This window comes from Microtus ochrogaster, unplaced genomic scaffold, assembly GCF_000317375.1.
Source record: "Microtus ochrogaster isolate Prairie Vole_2 unplaced genomic scaffold, MicOch1.0 UNK69, whole genome shotgun sequence".
Taxonomy (NCBI): domain Eukaryota; kingdom Metazoa; phylum Chordata; class Mammalia; order Rodentia; family Cricetidae; genus Microtus; species Microtus ochrogaster.
This window is the reverse complement of record NW_004949167.1, coordinates 1,624,297-1,642,728: the sequence shown is the minus strand read 5'-3', so window position 1 is coordinate 1,642,728 and position 18,432 is coordinate 1,624,297. Positions and strand designations below refer to the sequence as shown.

Genomic DNA, 18,432 nt, shown 5'->3' with positions numbered 1-18,432 from the left:
AAGGAGAGCATCCTCTGGTTCCTCTTGGTCTGTGCTGGGCGCACCTGGACAGGTTCCAGCTCCTGGGTTTCTCCCGGCAGCACTGTGGCCCCTGTAGCCTGTGTGGGTTTGTGTAGCCTGCACCACTCCTGTGCCAGAGGCAAAGTTCCTAGGGTCTGCCTTTGATCCTTTGAGTTCTTGGCCTGTGTGCTATTGTCCTAGCCTGACGTTTCCCCTAGGGCCACAGATCTCTGCTGGTCCTGGTGATCTTTGAAGTGGCCGTGCTGTGAGTCAAGCCATGCATTTCTTGTTTGGCTTGTGTGACTGCGTGGGGTGGGTCCTCTCAGAACCGTGGTGGGTCCTCTGCCAGCTGCTTTGCAGCCCACGTGGGGACTAACCTCTGAGTGGCCTCTGAGATATGAGCAGTCAGTAAGTGCTCTCTGCTCTTCCAGCACAAGGTGACCTTCGACCCCACCTCCTCCTACACTCTGGAGGACCTGAAGCCTGACACGCTGTACCACTTCCAGCTGGCTGCCCGCTCAGATCTGGGGGTGGGCGTCTTCACTCCCACCATAGAGGCCCGTACAGCACAGTCCAGTAAGTGCCTCCCTAGGCCATACCTGTCACATCTGGGCTGGGACACTTGTCACATCTGGGCTGGGACACACACAGACATACACCCTTCCCCTTCGAGCAGGTGGGTGGTCAGGTCTGCTGAGTCCAGTATTGGACTCCAGTCTGGGCTCTTGAGTCTGGACCCCAAGAAAGGGACAGGTAAGTGTCCTGCTAGTCTCTGTCCAGGCAGTGGTTGCCTTCTCTCTGCTCCCTGCCCAGCCTTCTGACCCTTTCTTACCCTTGTGACCCCTGTACCCCACACAGGTAAGTTCTGTGTCTGTGATTCATCTTTATCCTCTGTCCCCCTCCTTCCATATCTAGATCATACATCCCACTGACTTGGTGGGCCTGCCATGTGCAACCCTGCCTAGGTGCTTCACTTCCGTCCCCGTATCCCTCCATTTCATCACCACATCCCCTTCCTCATACCCGACCGTGACACTTCCTTGGGAGCTGTGTGATCTGTCTGAGGCCTCTGCACTCAGGGACAGGTCCATGAGACTGTGACTGTGGTCAGTATGTGTGTGTCCCCACGTCTGCCTGTGGGACCACATGTCTTAGGTGACAACGTGGCTGTATTTAGAGCCACTGTGAGACTGTGTGAACACCTGGCCTGTAGCCCCTGAGTGTGTCAGTGTGTCTTGGGTGTGACCCCTGTGACTATGTCTGTCTGACTCTGTAGCTCTCTAGCTCTCCAGAGGAAGATGATGGATTGTGGAAGTGCGCGTGTGTCTTGGTGTAATAGTAGATGGCCCATCTGTGACCAGTATGCCACCGTCTGCAAGGTTGCCAACTTGATAAGATGGTCATGGTGTGACCGGTGGAGTGGCATTGTATAACAGAACCATAAGCGTGACCGTGTCAGTAAAGTCCTTATGACATAGAGTCCTTATGGAGCTGTGTGCGCAGAGGTCCCTGACTTTGTATTCGTACGGTCATTCTTGAGGCATCTGCTATGTTCTTGATGGGGGCTGGACCCGACATGCTATCAGTCTGGCAGCATGGCCAGAAGACATGGCCTCTCAATCCATGGGGCCCTACAGTAGACTGAGATAAACAGTATGCCTGTAATTACCCAAATGAGCTTTTAATTATATTTGTATTAAGTAAGATGGGAGGGTAGAGACATGGCATCACAGGAAACACCATGGGTGAAAAGATGAAGAGAATTATCTTGGAGATGTGACGCTTCACCTAGGCTGAAGCAAGGATAGACGCTAACTAGGTAAAAGCTGACTGTAGTGGTCCTGGGCAGAGATTCTGCAGGCCACTGTTCTCAGCAGCCACCCAAGCTGTAGTAGTCAGACTTCAGAGATTGCTCTGCCTGCTCTGTGAAAATGGGCAGGTGGCCCATGAGATCACTTAGAAGCCTTGTCAGTGGACTAGGTAGAGTTTGGAGAGTTGGCTCAAGTGGTAATAATGGATTTCTTCGTTATCTAAGACACTGACTGGCCAGGAGTCGGTGACAGATTGAAAATGGGGAGCAGTGGGATAGGGATATGGAGGTTTATCTTGTTTCTGATAGGAAGCTCTGAAAGAGCCCATTGGCCCCAGGACAGGAAGTGGATGGAAGCAGGTGTGACCAGTACACCTGGCTTCAGACACCCAGATCCGGGCTGTGTCGGTCAGTCAAGTCTAGAAGCGTGGCGGCATGACGTAGCCGAAGCTGGAGGAAGCAGACCTGAGAAGACTGGAAATGAAGTCCAGGGATGGGGAGGAAGGCAGAGAGGAAGTCCAGGGATGGGGAGGAAGGCAGAGAGGAAGTCCATAGAAGGTGACCTGAGCCTGCTGCTGGGTGGCCAAAGGGAACGGTTGTGGTGGAAAGTGGACTTGGAGGAGATGTGTGGTGGCCTGGAAGGGCAGTGGGAGGTGAGGGAGTAAGCCAGCATGCTTGGATGTCACCAAGAAGCTAGTTGTAGGGGCCTGTGGTAATTGGAGGGCCTTTGGCCTTGAGGATGGAGTTTTCTTTTAAGGCGGGAACTCCTGAAGTAGCTGCTTTGTGAGGGTTAGGACAAAGCAGGAAGCAGGGAAGGAGAGGGTCAGCTGGTAAAGTCTCTGGAGGGAGAGAGGGGTGGAGTGTGGGTGGGGAAAGCTTGGCCTTGGACTCCCCTCTTGAGAGAGTACAGGTAGCTGCTACGGAAGGCAGGCAGCGAGTTAACGTGCCTATAGGCAGAGGGAGGGAGCTCTGGGAACTGTGTGGGCTGACTGCGTCGTTTGTAAAGTGGCAGAGTGAGCAAGATAGAGTAGACCTCAGCAGGTAGCCCATGGGGGGGGGCTCCCTGGAAATATAACTTGTTTACTTGCCGGTGTTGCCTTATTTATTAACTAATATGGGTCAAGCAGTGGCGGAGAAATTGAGGGCCTGGGGAGCTGACTCGTCGGGTTACAGAGCTGTGTAATCAGGAGAACCGGATCAAATCCTCAGCACCCATACAACAAGCTGGGAATGGCCACATACACACCTGTAGCACTAACCCTGTTGGCAGGCTGAGACAGGAATTTCTGGGCCTTTCTGGCTGCCAGTCTAGCTTCAGGCTCATCGAGAGACCCTTTTTCAAGGGCATTCGGTGGTCTCTTATAGAATAGGCTACCTGACATTATCCCGTGACTTTCTCATACGCGTGTGGGTACACATGCCCATGTGTTCATATATACGTACACTACACATACACAGAAAGACATGAGAGTGGTACCCTGCTGCACCTCACGCCAAAGCTGCATCTCCAGGGCTGTAAGGATGGTGTTCCCCAGGGATGCTGGGGCCTGGGACCACAGACTGGGAGACGGGACCATTCTTAGCACTAGTAGTATGCTCCCATAGGCAGAACTGGGCAAGGGAAGTGAAACCCAAACCCCTGGAGAGTTGGTGCTTTGTTCCCAGTGAATGGAGGGCTGTTGAAGTTACCTGGGCAGGGAATAACAAGTCTGAGGTGAAAGGAAGCTCCTGTATTGGTAGTGGGGTCTAGAAAAGTCACCAGGTGGAAAGGGAGCCCACACTTGCCTCTCCTAAGGAATCCAAACCTCAGAGCCACTAGCCACCCCTGGTCTAGATTCAGAGACCCTGACCACATAGGCACAGGTTAAGATAGTCTTAAATCAAACGAAGCTTTTGAATCACTTATCCCCAGGAGAGGATTATATTCTCCAAGTTCTGGTATATGTATATTTGATGCCATGTTTGTGTGAGACGGCATATGCATGGCAGAGACGCTGTTAGAACTCCATATTTGTGTGAGACACTGCACATGCTGCGTGCGTGTGTGCGTGCGTGCGTGTGTGCGTGTGTGCTTGAGTAGAAAGCTAGTTCAGAGGGAGTCCGGCCATCTCTGCAGCATTATGCCTAGAAGGCCCCAGAATGGCTGGGTGAGTCTCTAGTCCCTTGAGTCTTGGTCACTGTGCCTGTGATCCCCACCCTCCATTTGCCTGCTTTCCTCCCATTTGTCTTCCCCAGCCCCATCCGCCCCTCCCCAGAAGGTGACGTGTGTGAGCACGGGCTCCACCACGGTCCGGGTAAGTTGGGTTCCACCGCCAGCTGACAGCCGCAACGGCATTATCACCCAATACTCCGTGGCCTATGAGGCAGTGGACGGCGAGGACCGTAAGCGGCATGTGGTGGATGGCATCAGCCGTGAGCATTCCAGCTGGGACCTGTTGGGCCTGGAGAAGTGGACGGAGTACCGGGTGTGGGTGCGGGCACACACGGATGTGGGCCCCGGCCCTGAGAGCAGCCCGGTGCTGGTGCGCACCGACGAGGACGGTAGGCTGCATTGCATAGCGTTGTCGTGGGGAGGGGTGGGAAGGGAGGCACGCTGCCTGGGGCTGCCTGCCAAGCACCCCAGGACCTTCCTCCACAGGACCTGACAGACTCATTTCCTAAACTTAGTCTTAATGGTCTAAACTCTGGGGAGATGTTGGTGGTGGGGTAGCCCATGTCTAGGTCCTAGCTTCTGGGCCATCTCCAAGATAGCCTTAAAAACTTTAAAGGCTATGGCAGGAGAAGCAGCCCCACCCAGTATGAGAGTCAGGCTTGTGAAGATGAGGGCAGAAGACTCAGTAGGGCCAGAGGACTTTGGCTGAATATTGACGAAATTTGTGACAGATAGTGGGAGCCTGGGTAGTTGAAGGCTCGGCACCTTACCTCTGGCTGTTCCCCACATCTAAATAAGTCGCCCTGCCAGAGGGGTTGACCGGGATGATCCAGTGCAGGCAAAGGGTTGCTGGTCAGCCAGCCAAAGAAACATTGGTGCCTTTCCCAGGGCAGTGAGTGGGTGCAGAGTCACATCCTAAAGTTAACTATGCATACCCTGAGCAAGGCTCAGTTTCCCGTGTCTGACTTCCCTCTCTACCTGGCCTCCAGTGCCCAGCGGGCCACCACGGAAGGTGGAGGTTGAGCCTCTGAACTCCACTGCTGTGCATGTCTCCTGGAAGCTGCCTGTCCCCAACAAGCAGCACGGACAGATTCGTGGCTACCAGGTCACCTATGTGCGGCTGGAGAATGGTGAACCCCGAGGCCAACCCATCATCCAGGATGTCATGCTGGCCGAGGCTCAGGTATGTCACTAATGGTACTGGGTGGCTGGGTCAGCATTGACCAGTGTGTCGCATTTACTCCTCAGAGCCCAGACTTGTTCCTTCTCCTGCCTGCCCTCAGAGGTGTTTATACAATTTATGGTCGTGTTGGAAGTGCCTTGGGTACAGAGATTAGGAAGTGAGGCCCAGATTCCAGGGACACTTCTTTTTTGTGTTAGGATTGTGCTCAAGTTGTGCCAGCCTAGGCCCTGCTACCCCCTCCACCCTGGTTTTAGCCACCAGTGCTCAAAGGGCAGTCTCCAAAGACCCCACCCACCCAGGCTCCTTGCACACTGTTCTGCCCCAACCTGTGGTTTGCAGGAAGCTTTGAGCTGTGCCGTTGTCCCCAGCAGTGCTGTTCTGAGTATCCCTGTGCCAGATGCAGACAGGGACTTCAAGAGTTCTCTGTCCTCTTTGGCCTCAAGCCAGTTCTGAGGCAAAGCTGTGCAAATAATCACCTGAGTGATTGACCCCTGATGTTTATCTCGAAGCCTGAGCCTGCCAGCCAACCCTTTCCTATTGGAAACTTCTGTCTTCCTGGGGGATTCCACCCCCGAGCTTACAGTGAGGTCCCTTGAGTATTCTGACCCCTGGCTTGCTGTTCCATCTAGGAACATGAAGCGTTATGAGATTATACATCTGCATGACCAAAATAAGCCAGCAAGTGGATGGCGGGTCTTGGCTAGGAGGCCAAATCTCTACCCTAGGCAAGAACTAATAAAAAATCAGAAAGCCTGCCATGTTTGCCCTCAGGCTAACCCTATCCAGAACCAGGTCCTGAGGATTCTTGTGCCAGCACTAAGTCCCATCGGGAAGAACTTAGATTCCCTTTCCACCTGGCGTGAACCCCAGATTCTGCAGGCTATGCTGAGGAGTGGGCTCCCACAAAGACAAACAGCCTTCGTGCCTTTGGCTGGGCTCCACCCTCAGAGCCAAAATTCTTCTTTGCCTAGAGGGTGACTTCTTTCTTCTCCTAACCTGCCTATACTGAGGGACCCAGGGGTGGGGGCAGTGGGTGTGTTCACCAGCCTGCATTCCTGGGGCAGGTTGAGGGATCCTCACAAAGTCTCAGCAGACACACCCGCCCAGAAACATCCAGAGAATGACTCGCTCTGGCCCCTCCCATCCTAGGAGTCTGGCGCTGCAGCTGCAGCCTCTGGGGTTCCAGGAAAGTCATATGCTTTTGTGTTCTGGTCCCTGGCACTTTGAAGGGGGTTGGGCAATAAAATCAGGGACATTGCCCCAGTATTTGTGTCCTTTATGTATAATATACCCAACCAGACTCCAGGGACATCCTGGAAGGCAAGACCTGCCCTTACAGCCTTGTGCCCCCCCCCCCCAGACTGGGTCGCCCTGCTTTGGGCCAGTGGGAGACCAGATGGAGCACTTATCTAACTTGGCCCCAGGGCCTAGCTGTCCCCTGTGTGACTCTTGTCAAGGACATCCTAGCCTGCCTTTCTCCACCTAATAGAGCCATCTGTGCAGCCCAGGGCCCCAGTAGGATCAGAAGGAAACATGTGATGGGTATCCCAACTTTCAGTGTACAGCCCAGCCTGCTTCCCCTGTGCTCCCGCTATATGAGACTTGCCCCTCTCCACTTCCTTTTGTCCCTTCTTGTGGCTCCCCCCCTTCTCCTCTTTCTTTCCTTCCCCTCCCTCCCTCCTCCAGCCTCTTCCTTGTCCTACCCACCCCTCTCCATTCTGTCCCACCCCTCCGTCTTTTCCCTTCTCACTGCCTGCCAAGTGTTAACTCCACAGCAGGACCTGGCTTAGAAAGCCCGGGTCCATCTTAAGTAAGGAAACCTAAGTCTATGTAGTCCTGGCCCATTCTGCAAAATAAACATGATCTTTAGAGGAATCTTTATAGCCTTTCCCATATTTTGCCTAAAGACTTTGTGACAGAGCTTGCCAGTTGCCAGCATAGCAGGTGCTCAGGCCAGTGGACAGAGGCCAGGCCAGCTACCTGAGGGTGGTCAGTCCACTTACATACTCACCTAGAATACCTAGGCACACTGACGTTAGAATTTTCCACTACCATGAAACTAGAGTCTTCCTGCTTTGACCCCAGGCACCTGTAGAATGGAATTCAGAGGTGTAAGGTCTTCCTGTGGCTATGGGGTAAGGTCCTGGCTCTGAGCTGGCTACCCAGCAGCCCTTATAATCTTGCTGGCAATCCTGACTCTTGGCTCACTCCAGCCATAATTCCAGCACTATGATCTGGGACACTCCTCAGAGTGTCACCTTAGCTCAGGTGACTCTAATTTATTGTTTCAGCTGAGGTATTGCGAGTGGAGGAAATAAATAAGCCTGGAGAGCCATAGCAAGATGGGCATAGATAGGAGTCTGGGCACAACAGGGGATGGGGTCACCCCTTAGTGTCTTCCTTCTGTCTGAGCTGTCAAGCCTCTCTCCTTATCTGACATCGTCCATGTCACCCTGCCCTGGTTAGGCCTGGTACACACAGTTGATGCTCAGTGATGCAGGGCCCTGTGTCTGACTGGGGAGCGGTCCTGGGCTGTCATCTCAGTGGGCACTTCAGAACTGTCTGTCAGTCCTCCATGGGCCAGGTCCTCTCCAAGTCAGAATCCTTCACCATCTTGTCTCCCTTTCTTTCCCTCTCCCGTGGGTCAGTGGAGACCAGAGGAGTCCGAGGACTATGTAAGTAAGAGGTGTGCAAGCACGGGCAGGACTGGGTCAGGCTGGGCTCACGGGACACTCCCCCTCTCCCAGCCTGTGTCGCCAAGATCCACAGGGCACCAGCCACATCCAGAGAAAATTGGCATGTAGACGTGAGCACCAGGCTGAGCAGTGATTGGCGTTTCCTCTAATCCGTACTCCTCGCCTGTCGAGCAGCAATTTGAGGCCAATGTTCACAATCGACCAGGACCTGGCCCCTGCTCTGGCCAGACAGGGATGGAGTTAAATCCAATCCTGATCATTAGGCCTTATTGATCCCTGAAGTGAAAAATCACCTGCTCAGGCCCAGGCTGGGAGAAGCGCCGGGGAGCCCAAGCCCTGGAAGACCCTCCAGCTTGGGCAGTCAGGGCCCTGCAAAGGTTTGTTGGCATCTGCAGTTGGCTCTACCTGAGGCTTAGAGCTGGAGGGATACCAGGGCTGGTGCTGACAGCCCTATTCCTACTCCACGGTGGTACCTTCCCTCCCTTCTTCCTACTCTTTGTGGTGTGGCTTGTTCTTCAGTGGTGTTTCTCCCCATGTCCGGAAATGATGCCTTTGCTGGATGGGGTGTGGGTAGGATCCGCCATTGGAGTGGCTGACTTGTTGGGCATCAGTGGAATCGGGGGAATGGGTTCCCGGGTATGGGGAGTTTTCTGTTCTGCCTTTCTCCAACTGTTATGTGCTCTCAGTGGGGATTGGATAGCACAGTCACTGAATTAGATGGGATCCCTCTACCTTACAGTGTTGTGCCTTGGCCCTCTCTTGTACCCTGCGAATGCACTCTCTCTCATTCTCTCTCTCTCTCTCCTTTCCTCTTCGTGTTTGTATTAGTGTCTGTAAGTGGCCTTGCACCTGCTACTTCAGGAGGGACTGTAATCTGTAGTGTGCATGTGCGTGCCAAGAGGCGTACAAGGTGCTGGGTGCGTGCAAGGCTCTGTCCTGGTGTGTGTGGGGGACCTCATGAGGTGTCACTCACAGCACAATGGAGTGAAAGAAACAGTGTGGCCCTTTGTTCTTCTCTGAAAGGAAGAATGAGCTGTCTGCCCCAGGCATGGGGCGTCTGGGGTGGGTAGCATGCTCCTAGTCCACATCCCACCTGGCTGTCCCGCTCCAGTGGAGAAAGGATTTATACACAGTTCCACCTCCCAAGGCCTTGGTCCTGTGTACCTGGGGGCACCCTTGGCTACAGTCTTCAGGTGACTGATAGTCTAGCCTCTTCTCACAGGGTGTGATGGGACCTGCCCTTCCCCCTTCTCCTTCAGGAAACCACCATCAGTGGCCTCACCCCAGAGACCACCTACTCCATTACTGTTGCTGCCTACACCACCAAGGGGGATGGTGCCCGAAGCAAGCCCAAAGTGGTTACTACAGCAGGGGCAGGTGAGTTGGGGGTCAGGGACAAAGCTGGGTGGGCAGCAGAGGGAGGGCAGCACCAGAGCCCAGTGCGTGCTGTTCAGTCCCAGGCCGGCCCACCATGATGGTCAGCACCACAGCCATGCACACCGCGCTGCTACAGTGGCACCCACCCAAGGAGCTGCCCGGAGAGCTGCTGGGCTACCGTCTACAATACCGTCGGGCTGACGAGGCACGGCCCAACACCATAGATTTTGGCAAGGATGACCAGCATTTTACAGTCACCGGTCTGCACAAAGGGGCTACCTATATCTTCCGGCTTGCTGCCAAGAACCGGGCTGGCCCAGGTGAAGAGTTTGAGAAAGAGATCACAACCCCAGAGGATGTGCCCAGTGGCTTTCCTCAAAACCTTCGAGTGACAGGGCTGACCACATCGACTACGGAACTGGCCTGGGACCCACCTGTGCTGGCAGAGAGGAATGGACGCATCACCAACTATACTGTGGTCTACCGTGACATCAACAGCCAACATGAACTGCAGAATGTCACTGACGATATACACCTTACACTGTTTGGCCTCAAACCAGACACTACTTATGACATCAAGGTCCGTGCACATACCAGCAAAGGCGCCGGCCCGCTCAGCCCCAGCATCCAGTCTCGGACCATGCCCATGGAGCAAGGTGTGTGCTGTGGTCATGACAATGCCTGCCCAAGCGTGACTGCTCCTAGGGACCTGTGCTGTTCTTGACCCACTGACCTCTCGCCACTGATCCACCAGCTTCTGCTGTGTGACACTTCAGTCTCTCATGATTGCTAACCTCTAATGAACAGGCATCACATTCTTGGGTGTGTGACCCTGACCTCTGCTGCCCTTGACCTACTGACCTATGCTGCGTGACCTTCCAGTCTCTTGTGATCTTGAGCCTCTGATCTCTTTTTGCTGTGTCACCACTCTAGGCTGTGCAGCTCACTGTACTTTGGTTTGTAGCACTAATCTTTTGGGGCCTAACCTACTGACATCCAGAGACCGTGCTCTGCTATGTGGCCACATGCTTCTCACGGCCACAGCCCACTGACCCCTGGCTGCTCTGATCTGGTTCCGAGCTCAGGTTTTCACCCATGCTCCTTTGGAGATCTGGCCACAAGTGCTGTGGCACCCCCAGGCCTGACCGGTGCTCACTGTGGAAGAACCGGGGTTAGGCATTGGACTGTGCTGTGAAGCTGACTCGGGGTGCTTGGTTGTCACCCTTAGTCTCCTGCTCTCTCCCCAGGCTCCCCTACTCCTCTGTGCTCTAGCCATTGTCACAGTCTCTGGCCCATTCACCCAACCCCACTAGCCACAGGGCTGACTTCCTCCTCATGCCTCCACAGTGTTTGCCAAGAATTTCCGTGTGGCGGCTGCAATGAAGACATCTGTGCTGCTCAGTTGGGAGGTCCCCGACTCTTATAAGTCTGCTGTACCGTTCAAGGTGGGTAAGGACCCCTGCTGACCTAGACTAGGACACCCCCATCTGTTCTGTACTACCATTGGGTCCTTATGTAGTCACAGTGCCCTATAGACCTGTGGTGGGGTCATCACCCAGAGGCACTAGCTGCTCCTTCTCTTCCCCCACAGATCCTGTACAATGGGCAGAGTGTGGAGGTGGATGGGCACTCGATGAGGAAGCTGATTGCAGACTTGCAGCCCAACACAGAATACTCGTTTGTGCTGATGAACCGTGGCAGTAGTGCGGGGGGCCTGCAGCACCTGGTGTCCATTCGCACTGCGCCAGACCTCCTGCCACACAAGCCGCTGCCTGCCTCTGCCTTCATAGAGGATGGCCGCTTCTCCCTCTCCATGCCTCAAGTCCAGGACCCCTCACTAGTCAGGTGTGCAGAAGAGGCCAGAGGCTGGTGTGGAGCAGCATCGTAGCAGCTGGCGATGAAGATTCTGATTGTTGTTCTGTTCTCACAGGTGGTTCTACATTGTGGTCGTACCCATTGACCGTGTGGGCGGGAACTTGCTGGCACCGAGATGGAACACACCAGAGGAGCTGGAGCTGGATGAGGTGCCTAGGGAAGAATCAGCACTGAGGGCAACCCCATGTGGTTGGCAGTGGCTGTCTGCCACTCCGTCTCTAGGGAGAGGGACTCTGAGTGGGAAACCCCCCCCCCCCGGAGTATTTTTGAGAACTCCAGGAGGGCTTACAGAGACTTCCCCAGAGGTATTTGGTGAGGATCCCATGGTATAGGAATCAGTGGAGACACTTCTGTAGCTCCAAGAGCGTCTTGAGCCTTGTGAACCTCAGAGAGGCCTGTGGTGTAGAGCGGCCCATGTGGAAAACTGCATCTCTGGTTAAGATGAGGTTATTCATGAGGCCCTTCCTCATAGGCTACCAGGAATAGCAGTGCCTGCAGGGGTCCCTTAGGAGGAGGGAACCTCTATATCCCAGGTTATGGCCCAGGGTCAGCGTGCTGCTCCTGGGCTTTGTGTGACTCTGTGCTCTGCTCTACCAGCTTCTGGAGGCCATCGAGCAGGGTGGGGAGGAACAACGGAGGCGCCGACGCCAAGCAGAGCGGCTAAAGCCATATGTAGCAGCTCAAGTGGATGAGCTCCCCGACACCTTCACCCTGGGGGACAAGAAGAGCTACCGGGGCTTCTACAATCGGCCCCTGTCTCCGGACCTGAGTTACCAGTGCTTTGTGCTCGCCTCCCTCAAGGAACCCATGGACCAGGTTGGCCTGAACTGGCATGACTCTCAGAACCCTAAGACCCCAGGCTTAATCCAACACTAGGACAGTCTCTGACCTTAGGAGACCCCAGGTCTGCATTCTCCCTGAGATGCCAGCATCCTAGGACCAGGACAGCCCTGAGGACCAAGTATCTTAGTATACTAGTATATAACCTAGTATCCCATGACACGCGGCCTCAGGACCTAGAAGACCAGACCTAGCTTGGCTTCAGTGGCGCAGTCCTGCTGGCCTGCTCCAAGTCAGCCTTACAGGTTTAGAGCCTGGGTCAGCCCAATGTCTCCCGATCTCAGTGTCCTTTCTGGGTTTGATGGGTGAGGGGGCAGGGTTCGTGCTGTGCTCACAGTGTGCTGTTGCTTCACTGGACCGCAGAAGCGCTACGCCTCCAGCCCCTACTCGGATGAGATTGTAGTCCAGGTGACACCAGCCCAGCAGCAGGAGGAGCCCGAGATGCTGTGGGTGACAGGCCCTGTCCTGGCGGTCATTCTCATCATACTCATTGTCATCGCTATCCTCCTATTCAAGAGGTGAGTGCTGGGCCTGGCTCCAGGGGACAGCCTGCTGCTTGCCTCCCAGGTACTCTGGTGTAGTATTAAGTCAGTCATCTCAGCATGGCCCCTGGGCAAGCCAGGAGGGACAGAAACAGAGGTTCTGTGTGTGTGTGTGTGCACTTTTGAGCCGCCCACCTTTGTGAGGAAGGGCTGAGGTGAACTGTGTATGTCCCTAGGCATGTCTGTCCATCTGTTTCTGTGCATGTGAACATGTCTGTCTCCTTTCAGTAGCCACTGGTTCCTGGTCTCCTGCCGTGAGCACTTTCCTTCTGCTAATTCCTGGGTGGTTCCCTGGCCACCTCTCCTGCTTAGGTCCACAGAGGTCCAAACTCAGTCGTAGACCCAATTCCCCATGAGTATTTACATAGCAGCTGTTGATTAAAGAGTGATTGTACCCATAGCTGTCTCTTAACATGCTCTCAGGTAGCTATAGCACCTGTCCCTGGAGGTCTACTGTCCTCCCAGCTCCCACGCTGCTTCCAGGTATTTGACTTGGCTATTCCAAAAGTAGTCGTGGCTTCCATAGAACTCAATGTATAGATTAGGCTGGCTTCAAACTCACAAAGATCCACCTGCCTCTCTCTCAAGGCACTGAAGGCATGTGCCACCACTGCCTGGCTGGCTAATGTAAGCCTTTGATGAACTAAACCTGTGGTTTAGGCCTGGGATCCCAGCTACTCTGGGGACTGAGGTAGAAGGATTCAGGGCTAATCTGGGTAACTTAGCTAGATCTTATCTCAAAAAAACAGAACTTTTGTGTGTCTTTTTAAAGGTCTGGAGCTGTAGCTCATTGTGGAGTGCCTGCCTTCACATGCACAAAGCCACAAAACCTTTTTTTTTAAAGCCTAACCTTTGAGCCTGACAGTTGAAGTACCTGGTTAATTGTATCTTTAGCATTGCCCTTGACATCATTACAGTAAACAAATGTGGTTCCTTGGCCCCTGGGCTCCTGCTCTGCAGCAGCCCCGCCCCCACTGCCCTGTCCCTCCTCACTGGGCAGCTGTCCCTTCATCCTTTGCGCTCACTAGTCTCTGGTGTTTTAGGGACTTCTGGCTCCTGGTCCCAACTTGCTACAGCCCTTCATCTTCACCAGAGTGCCCCACTGGATAAATGCTGGGCCCCCAGCAGCCGGCACACGGCTGGTTCTTGAACATGTGCCGTTCAGTGTGTGATGTCACCACATGAACGTGTCCACTTCCTGTGCCCCGTCATTACCCTGCCCTTGTCTGGACCCCACACTCTTTCCTGATACATTCACTCCTTCCTCCCACAGTGGACAGGCTCGTAGGTGGCGTTCAGGAGTATTCTTCCCACCCACATATCCTCCCTGTCCCCACCTGTGTTCTGATGCCCATACTTAGAGGTGAACTCCCTCCTGAGGGTGTCATACAGGTACCACATCAGGGTACCATGTCCCCCTTGTCATGTGAGGGCTGAGTGCTCAGCAGAAACAATGACCATTCCTTTCTTCTGTCCTTGCCTGTCTCTCGGGACCTAGTAAACAAGAAAGGTAGGAGTCCTTGTTCCTTCTCTCCTTACACGCCTCCCCCTCTACTATCCCTGTGCACATCTTGGGCCTGCAGGGAGGGGTGGACTTCTGACTGGTACCCTTTAACCTGTGGCTTTAATCAGCAAGCTGGCTGGCCAGCACAGTAGGATCCCTGGCTCGGGATGAGTCCTCACTGGCATGAGGGACAGGCTCTGTCACGCTCCTGTTAGTCCAACTCTGTGGCTTCCACAGAAGATGCTCCTCCCTGGGGTATATGCACGCTGCAGCCCTCACTGCTTCCCTGAGTCCACAGAGCTCTCCAGAACCCTCCCTAGGCTCCCATTTCTCCAACCTAATTCCTACAAGAGACCGTCTCTCTACGCTCTGCCGAGCAGCAGGGAAAGGTGTCCTGATGCGCGCAGGCGCAGGCGTATTTCAAGTTCTCCCCAGACACTCCTGTGCAGGGACTGCAGCCGGTCCCTGGGTACTCTGTCTCTGACCCTCTCATTTTAGATGGACAAGTTGAGGCCAGTGAGAGAGGACTCTGTCTGGGAAGGGCAACGCCTTTCCTGCCCTTCCCCTGCTGCTTTGGGCATTCACTGTGATAGCCTGAGAGCCAGGCAGCTGGGACCCAGTACCTTGTAATGTTTGTGTATTTTATGTGTCGTTGCATGTTTTTTCCTGGTGGCTTCTGCTGCCTCAGCTGTTGTGGTAGTCTTAAGGACAGCGGCCACTGGCCAGTGGTGACCTGCCTCCGGTCCAGAGGAGCCACCAGCCTCTGTGTGACCTTCCTTGCTGCACTGCTCTCTGCTGACACCTGCTGTCTCCCTGCCCCACCCCTTCCCACCCTGTGTTTTCTCATTGACACTGCTCTGCCCCTGGCTCATGCCCAGAGATCCCAGGATAAGGCGGGTGGTAAGAAGACAGCTGTGGCCATGGGGCTGCCTGTGCTGCAGGTTTTCACTAGGCTACCCTTGCTTTTTTAGGAAAAGGACACACTCCCCATCGTCAAAGGATGAGCAATCAATCGGGCTGAAGGACTCCCTGTTGGCCCACTCTTCCGACCCTGTGGAGATGCGAAGGCTCAACTACCAGACCCCAGGTAGGGCTGATCCCTTGGCCTCTTGCCCTCCAGCCCTGTCCTCCCCGCCCCCTCGTTCCCTTTGGATTAATATAACTGAGGCTTCCGTATTCAACGGGTGGGCAGCTTCTCTGGGGCGAGCAGACTTCTTGACAACCAAGGTTGTTTGTGTCTCTGAAGGTGAACTCTAAGGAGCCTTTGGAGCCCACATCTCTGGCCCGAGTGGCCAGTCTCCTCTCTGGCTCTACACAGACATACACACACGCATGCTGCACGCAGACATACACAAGTTAGAAGTGAGAAGCTGGGCTGGGCATGGTAGCGCACGCCTTTAATCCCAGCACTCGAGAGGCAGAGGCAGGCCAGTCTCTGTGAGTTCGAGGCCAGCCTGGTCTACAGAGTGAGTTCCAGAACAACCAAAGATACACAGAGAAACCCTGTCTTGAGGGGGGGGGTGTGAGAGGCTGTAGCAGAAATTATGACAGATGAAGGGCTCCCACCTGACCCTTACACACACACACACACACACACACGAAGTGAGAAGCCGTAACAGAAAGCACATGAAAGGCTGTTTGGGGTTGGCTGTTCACTGTGGTGGCCCAGCTCCAGACTGAGTGCCTGCCTCTATACCCTGTGCCTCTCTGTTCCATTCATCTGTAATATCACTCCCGTCAAGATGTCTGTAGTCCATGGCCATCCTTATAGGATTGTGCAGTAGATTGTCATCGGATGCCTTTGAACACACAACAGTGGAACAAACGAGTGAACTGGTGTGTACACACAGGGTTTGTGTGTGCGAGAGCTAGTTAGTACTATACATCAAATTACCCCTAAACTCAGAGGCTTAAGACAGCAGTAATTATATATCCTCTCTCACAGCTTTTATGAGTCAGGAATTCAGACAGGGCCCGGCAGGATCAGCGCCTATTCCAGAATGTCCAGGCCCTCAGCTGGAATACTTGAAAGCTGGGACCTAGAATCATTTAAAGTTGAGCTTGCAGATTATGGTCTGGAGCCAGACATGGCCACCACCTGCTTTTGTAAATAAAGTTTTCCCAGAACACCACTAGCCCTGTTCATTTCTGGGAACGTCTGCACTATAGAGGTCTCTTTTTGAGACAAGGTTTTTCTCTGTAGCTTTGGAGCCTGTCCTAGAACTCACTCTGTAGACTCCTTCCTCTTGCCTTTCACCTACAGCCCCTGCAGAACCAGGTGACCAGCATAGGGTTACTGTGCTCTGCTCCCTCCCCACTGTGATCTTGGTTTGTTTTCTCTGCAGGTTCCAGTGCCCCCAGTTGCCCGAATATCTCAAGTTAGTTTTCAAAGTTCCCATGTTTGGGGACACATTGGCTTCAGTGTCTGTCTCCACTCTCCCGCTCTCTCCCCTCCCTTCCCCTCTCCCTTCCTCCCTGTTCTTTCTCCTTTCCTCTGTTTCCTCTTCTCCCCTCTCCCCTGTCTCACTCCGCTCCCTCCCCTCCCCTGCCCACTTTGCTTCCTCTCGCCCCTTCTCTCCACCCTGTCTCCCTGTCCCTGTCGCCTCTGGTCTCTCTCTCTCTCTTTCTGACACAGTCTGGTATCTCTGCCTCCTGTCCCCTTGCCTCTCTCTGGCTTCACATCTTCCTCCTGGTCCCTGCTGCTCTCCCCTTTCTGTGTCACTCTGCCATTGCCTTTGTACTCCATGACCGTTCCGTCCACACACTTGGTGCCTGGGATGACAGGGTCACCAGATCTCCCAGGGTGACTGGCATGGATGAGGGGTGGGGGGTCTGTCTAAGACAGGTGCAGTGAGAGCCCAGCCCCACCCTGTCGGTTGCTGCCACTTCCCTGAGCTTTCAGCCCAGTCTTGGGAGAGACCTGCCAGGCAGAGAGGGCCCTGTTGTCCCTGTGCAGCACCAGATCACCTGGACATGCTTCCTTCCATGCTCACAGTACACACACTTGCCCTCTGGCTTCTCCAGCCACTGTGTTCTGCCATCCGTGTCGCCGCATGTGCTGATGTCTCTCCATGCCACCAGTGCCAAGTACTCCATGACCACACGTGTTCACAGTACATGCCTTGGGCTGTCTCTGCCACCCTGTTCAGAACTCACACTGACTCCACCTGTGTGTGTGCTCCACCTCCCCCAGGTATGAGAGACCACCCGCCCATTCCCATCACCGACCTGGCAGACAATATTGAGCGCCTCAAAGCCAACGATGGGCTCAAGTTCTCCCAGGAGTATGAGGTGAGACAATGCCCCCTCACCCCATGTGGCCTCAGTTTTCCTGTCAGTTTTGTCTTGTTCTGGGTCCCAACTAGGACTAGGAAGAATGTAGGCTTTCCTGGAATAGCCAGGGAGGTCAAAAGCAAAGTTCAACTGGGGAACTCGCCTCCTTAGGTGTTAGGCCCAGCCCACAGGCTCACTGCAGCCCTCTGGTGGTCACCTCTGGAAATGCTTCAGAAGGCTCTGCTAGCTGCCTACTCAAATGTCTCCATGTCAGCAGAAACCAGAAACAGACACTGATCTTAGAAACAATGGCCACAATATCCGGTCTCTAACAAGAATAGGTCAGCACTGACCAGTCACTGGGCATCAGCATCTTACTTGGTCCCTCCTGGCCTGGTGAAATGGCCACGTACACAACAAGAAACAGGACTCAGACAGGGGAGTGAGATACCCAGAGTCAAACAGCTGAGGACTAGTGGAGCCAAGATTCCAACTTGGACCTGCCCAGTATCTGGCCTCGTGACCGTACCGTCCACACCTCAGGCTCAGATGAGTCTTAGTGAGCTTCCCCGTGGTGACCATTGCCAGTAAAGAATTGGAAGTCTGTCCTCAGCCTGGCTACTAAGCTGCCAGCCCGCCTGTGATTATGTGCGCTCAGAAATGCACAGCTCCTGGGTGGGAGTCAGGAAGCCCTCCGAGTGTTTGCCTCACTCTGGCCATGACTTCTCTTTGCTAGGAGCTCAGATTTCAGGGTCAGTGGGCTTCCTGCCACCCCCAGCTCTTTGTCAGGGATAACTGAGTGTCCCTGGGCATCCAGGCGGGAGCCTTACGAGAAAGGTAGTGAGGAGGAGAGGCCCACTCTCTTGGTGAAGCATGGTGGAGATGTCTCTCTTCTGTGTCTGTCACTCTTCCTCCAGCTCTTGGCATAGGTCTCAGGAGATGATGAATGGAGAGATGATGGATGGGTTGGCTCAGCTGGACCCAGGAGTTTGCTCTTTGAGTCAGATGTCTACTCTGAGTTATGTTTCAGGGACCTCCGGGTACGGGAATTGCCCTTCTGAAGGCCATGGGCCAAGTAGATCCCAAGGGCAACAGGCTAGGCTTCCAAAGAAGAGATAGAGCCTGGCAGGTAGATGGATGAGTGTGTCTCTTTCGTCATAGCAGCTACGTCTTCCCTGTA

The 18,432-nt window shown here is 54.2% G+C and overlaps 1 protein-coding gene across 13 annotated transcripts in view; it reads left to right on the top strand.

Moving 5' to 3' along the window:
- Positions 1 to 18,432, top strand: part of Ptprf (protein tyrosine phosphatase, receptor type F) — a 74,435-nt gene that overhangs the window by 47,777 nt on the left and 8,226 nt on the right. For 4 of the 13 annotated variants that reach the window (XM_026777495.1, XM_026777493.1, XM_026777491.1 and 1 more), the window contains 15 exons: positions 432 to 576; positions 4,046 to 4,351; positions 4,952 to 5,145; positions 7,794 to 7,820; positions 9,101 to 9,218; positions 9,296 to 9,874; positions 10,566 to 10,663; positions 10,810 to 11,063; positions 11,149 to 11,242; positions 11,691 to 11,909; positions 12,297 to 12,451; positions 13,974 to 13,985; positions 14,951 to 15,066; positions 16,325 to 16,357; positions 17,173 to 17,270. In XM_026777495.1, coding sequence (XP_026633296.1) covers positions 432 to 576; positions 4,046 to 4,351; positions 4,952 to 5,145; positions 7,794 to 7,820; positions 9,101 to 9,218; positions 9,296 to 9,874; positions 10,566 to 10,663; positions 10,810 to 11,063; positions 11,149 to 11,242; positions 11,691 to 11,909; positions 12,297 to 12,451; positions 13,974 to 13,985; positions 14,951 to 15,066; positions 16,325 to 16,357; positions 17,173 to 17,270 — 2,448 coding nt within the window. The remainder of the gene's footprint in view (positions 1 to 431; positions 577 to 4,045; positions 4,352 to 4,951; positions 5,146 to 7,793; positions 7,821 to 9,100; positions 9,219 to 9,295; positions 9,875 to 10,565; positions 10,664 to 10,809; positions 11,064 to 11,148; positions 11,243 to 11,690; positions 11,910 to 12,296; positions 12,452 to 13,973; positions 13,986 to 14,950; positions 15,067 to 16,324; positions 16,358 to 17,172; positions 17,271 to 18,432) is intronic. The other 9 variants (XM_026777498.1, XM_026777494.1, XM_026777499.1 and 6 more) reach the window with 9 other exon arrangements.